The following is a 3,733-nucleotide window of genomic DNA, read 5'->3' on the forward strand; positions in this document are numbered from 1 at the left end:
TTATTGACGTTTCTGGAGACTTATTCTGCGTAAATATTTTCATTGGTATATATTTTATATAAATTAGTCATCAAATATTTTTGACAACAAAAAGTATATTTACATGTATACTTATGCATACATACACTTATATATTTGACAACTACAATAAAATTATAAAAATCGAAGTAGCTGCAGCAATGATAAAATAAAACGAAAATTAATAATATTAAAATGAAGCAAAAATCATAAAAATAAAATAAAATATTGTGTAAAATATTTTCACTACAGAAGCCACTATTAAACATTTTAAATGTATTATATTCTCATTGTTGATTGTGATGCAATTAGTAAGCCAAAGCTTTGTTGTGACATAATTGCGTTTAACATTTTAGCATTTAATATTACTGTTAAAATTATTAAAACCCCATGACGCTTTGAGAATTTGATATCTTAGCACAACAATTAGCTAAGATTTATGACAATGTTGAACAAAGAAGCGTTACGTTTCAAGTAGTTAAGCTAGTATCTGTGCTAAATTAAGAGAAAAAAGTTATAATAATATTAGTGAAATAAAATAGAGAAAACTAATTTCTCGTTAGCCTTGTATATCATATCATAATATCACATGATACTGATATACAATTAGTAATACCTGAAAGAGCTTTATGCTTAAATATATTGAATGAGTAAATTAAATTTGTGATATATATTCTATTTATTTATTTAAATTACTTAACACCAAATAAGTTTAAAATAATATAATACATTTACTTCCTTTAATTAATTGAAGCATAAATAATAAATAATATTATAAAATATTAAAATTTAATAAGGGTGAATCAAATATTTTGTTTAATTCATATTTAATTGAAAATAAAAAAAATGTTAAGTTAAGTATATTAAGTAAAATGCTTTCAAGAAAATAATAACACTACAGTAATTTTACTAACAAAATTTGCACTTACATTTTCACCTTTAAACATTTTTATCTCATATGTCGTATCTCATATATTTATAATTCCTTTATCTTTAAACCTTGAAGTTTGTATCATAATAAACATTTTATAAATTGCAGCAATTATTTTGCATGCCAGGAACTCATTAAAATGAATTTCCTTCCTCTTTTTATTATGCGAAAACTAGTTATATCCTTTATTTAAATAATAAGAATAATCTATTCATTCCATGCACTGCTTTTTAAGGTTTTTATAGCAATCGTGTGAAATTTAGGTTGAAACTTTGCTTTGAGTATAAATAATGTAACTAAATAATTTTCTGAGCTGATTTTTGTACTAAGTTTTAGGATAATTGCAGCGCTTGGTTTAGTTTTTTATTGCTTGCAAAATGAACACATTTTTCTATAAAGAAATATTTTTTTCTTTTTAAAAGTTCATATTATCAAGTTAAAAATACCAACTATTCTTAATTTTTCTGAATATGCATTTTTGCGACACTTAAGTAATAAATGAAATACTGACACTTACTTTCTTGATCAAATTATGGACAAGACTTCGCTTCAGAGCCGAACAGCTGGATTCATATTTACCTCAAGTGCCTTATTATAATTGAGGATCACAGTATTGAATTTTAGTCTAATTTATAGTTATGATTAGATTAGATTAGATTATGCTGGCAGCCCATAAAGGCCACGCGTAGACCACTAAGGTCCAATGCGATACCAGATCAGAGTCTTGTTTTAGCGATTGTAAGCATCACTTAAGATGCGCGTTTCATTAGCAAAATTTATTAAGATTCCAACAGAAACCTCAGGTATGTACTCCAGTCCTGCAAAACTGAAAGCTCCCAAGTATTTTTGTCGAGTTTTCGAGAGAGCCGGGCAATTACACATCAGATGCTCTAGAGTTTCCTTTGCATCCGGCTCATTGCATTTCCTGCAAGCATCGTTGTGAATTAGATTTAGTTTTCGGGCATGTGATGCAACCAAACAGTGACCTGTCAACACACCAATTAATGTTCTACAGTTCCTTCGGTTAAACGATATAACATTCTTGGTGTATTTTTCTTCGTATATGTGTCTACACATAATTCTAGCTGTTCTACAGGTGGTTAAGTTCCGCCACCTTACCTTCGCTCTCCTTATCATGTGCTCGTCCCGAAGTTTATGTATTTGTTTCAAAGGTCTAAGTACTTCGCTCGTTTGTTCCTCTGAAAGTTTTGCGCCATTTTTAGCAATAGCATCAACTGTCTCATTTCCCTCTATGCCTTTATGGCCAGGAATCCAGTACATACAAAGTCTGCGGTTACAGGCTAGTCTTGCTATAGCTTCCTTGCATTCTAGAACATTTTTGGATGATGACCAGTAAGATTCGATCGCCTTAATGGCTGCTTGGCTATCCACATAGAAATTTATGCAGTAGTTCCTCGTTTCATCCCTACACACAAGCTCCGCCGCTTTCTTAACAGCAAACACTTCTGCTTGGAATACACTGCAGTAGTTGGGAAGTTTAAACGGCATTCTTATGCTCAATTCCGCACAATATATGCCGGCTCCTACTCCCACTTCCATCTTTAAACCGTCTGTGAAAACATTTATGGTGTTGCATTTTGGCACCATGCCTTTTTTCCATCCTTCGTTTTCGATCACAGTTTTTATTGTTGCTCCGGTGTACATGATCGGAATCATATAATCCGAATCAAGAGTGGTGTTCTGATTTACAACGTTATGCCCGAAAGATCTTCGAGTAAGTTGCCCAGTGATGCGTAGCCGTTCGGCTGTTTTTGCCGCCATATTCTCGGCAAAGATATCAATTGGGGGTAAGTTTAGTATAGCTTCTAGAGCTGCCGTCGGAGTTGTTCTTATTGCACCGGTGATGCACATCGCCGCGTGTCTTTGGACCTTTTCCAGGGGTTTTATATATGTTTTCTTTTTCACAACTGTCCACCAAACTAATATACCGTAAAGTAATATAGGTCTAACTATAGCCGTGTAGCACCAGTACATAAGACCGGGTGAGAGACCCCATGTACTTCCCAGCATCCTTTTACATGCGTATAAAGCATTTGTTGCCTTCTTTACCCGTTCTTCTACATTAGGCTTCCACGTCAGTTTGCTATCCACAATTACTCCAAGGTATTTCGTTTGAGTTTTCAGTGGCAAAAGAGTTCCGTTCAAGTTAGGTGGCGTCCATGCTGTGACCTTGTACTTTCTTGTGAAAAGTATTGTCAGTTTTTTCTGCGTTTACGCTTAATCCAGCGTCGGTCGTCCAGTTGTAAATTGATTTGAGAGCGTCGCTCATTAACGCACTTAGAGTAGATAGGCATCTCCCCGTTATAACTACTGCGATGTCATCCGCATATGCAATTAGTTTCGGAGCTTTACCATCAAATTGTTTAAGAATTTTATTGATTACCAGTAACCAGAGAAGGGGTGAGAGAACGCCTCCCTGCGGGGTTCCTCTACATGTTTCCCTAGCTAGAGTTGTATCGTTCCATTCTGCCCTTATCTGTCTGCAGCTTAAAAGGCTTGCAATCCATTGATATGTGGCTGAGTCTATACCAACATCATCTAAGCTATTTAAAATAGCTTGCGTTGATACATTATTGAAAGCACCCGCAATATCCAGAAAAACTCCTAGAGCGTATTCTTTGTATTCTAAGGCCTTTTCAATATTAGAGACAAGTGTATGGAGAGCAGTCTCCGTGGATCTGCCCTTAGTATAAGCGTGTTGTGCTCTTGACAGAACTTCAGGAGCTAATTGGTCTCCTATATGTGCTGCTAGTATTTTTTCAA

General features: G+C 34.2%; 1 protein-coding gene across 1 annotated transcript; it reads right to left on the reverse strand.

The window, feature by feature from the left end:
- Positions 1 to 501: 501 nt before the first annotated feature.
- LOC119676451 lies at positions 502 to 2,980 on the reverse strand. The gene is made up of 2 exons (XM_038087691.1): positions 2,069 to 2,980; positions 502 to 513 (listed from the first exon to the last, which is right to left on the reverse strand). Exons 1-2 carry the CDS (start codon positions 2,978 to 2,980, stop codon positions 502 to 504), a joined length of 924 nt encoding a protein of 307 aa, XP_037943619.1.
- Between the last annotated feature and the right edge of the window lie 753 nt (positions 2,981 to 3,733).

This window comes from Teleopsis dalmanni, chromosome 2 (assembly GCF_002237135.1).
Source record: "Teleopsis dalmanni isolate 2A chromosome 2, ASM223713v2, whole genome shotgun sequence".
NCBI lineage: Eukaryota > Metazoa > Arthropoda > Insecta > Diptera > Diopsidae > Teleopsis > Teleopsis dalmanni.

Bases quoted from the DNA above. Each gene is read 5' to 3' on its own strand.
- LOC119676451 (XM_038087691.1), bottom strand. From the start codon at position 2,980: ATGCTGGGAAGTACATGGGGTCTCTCACCCGGTCTTATGTACTGGTGC.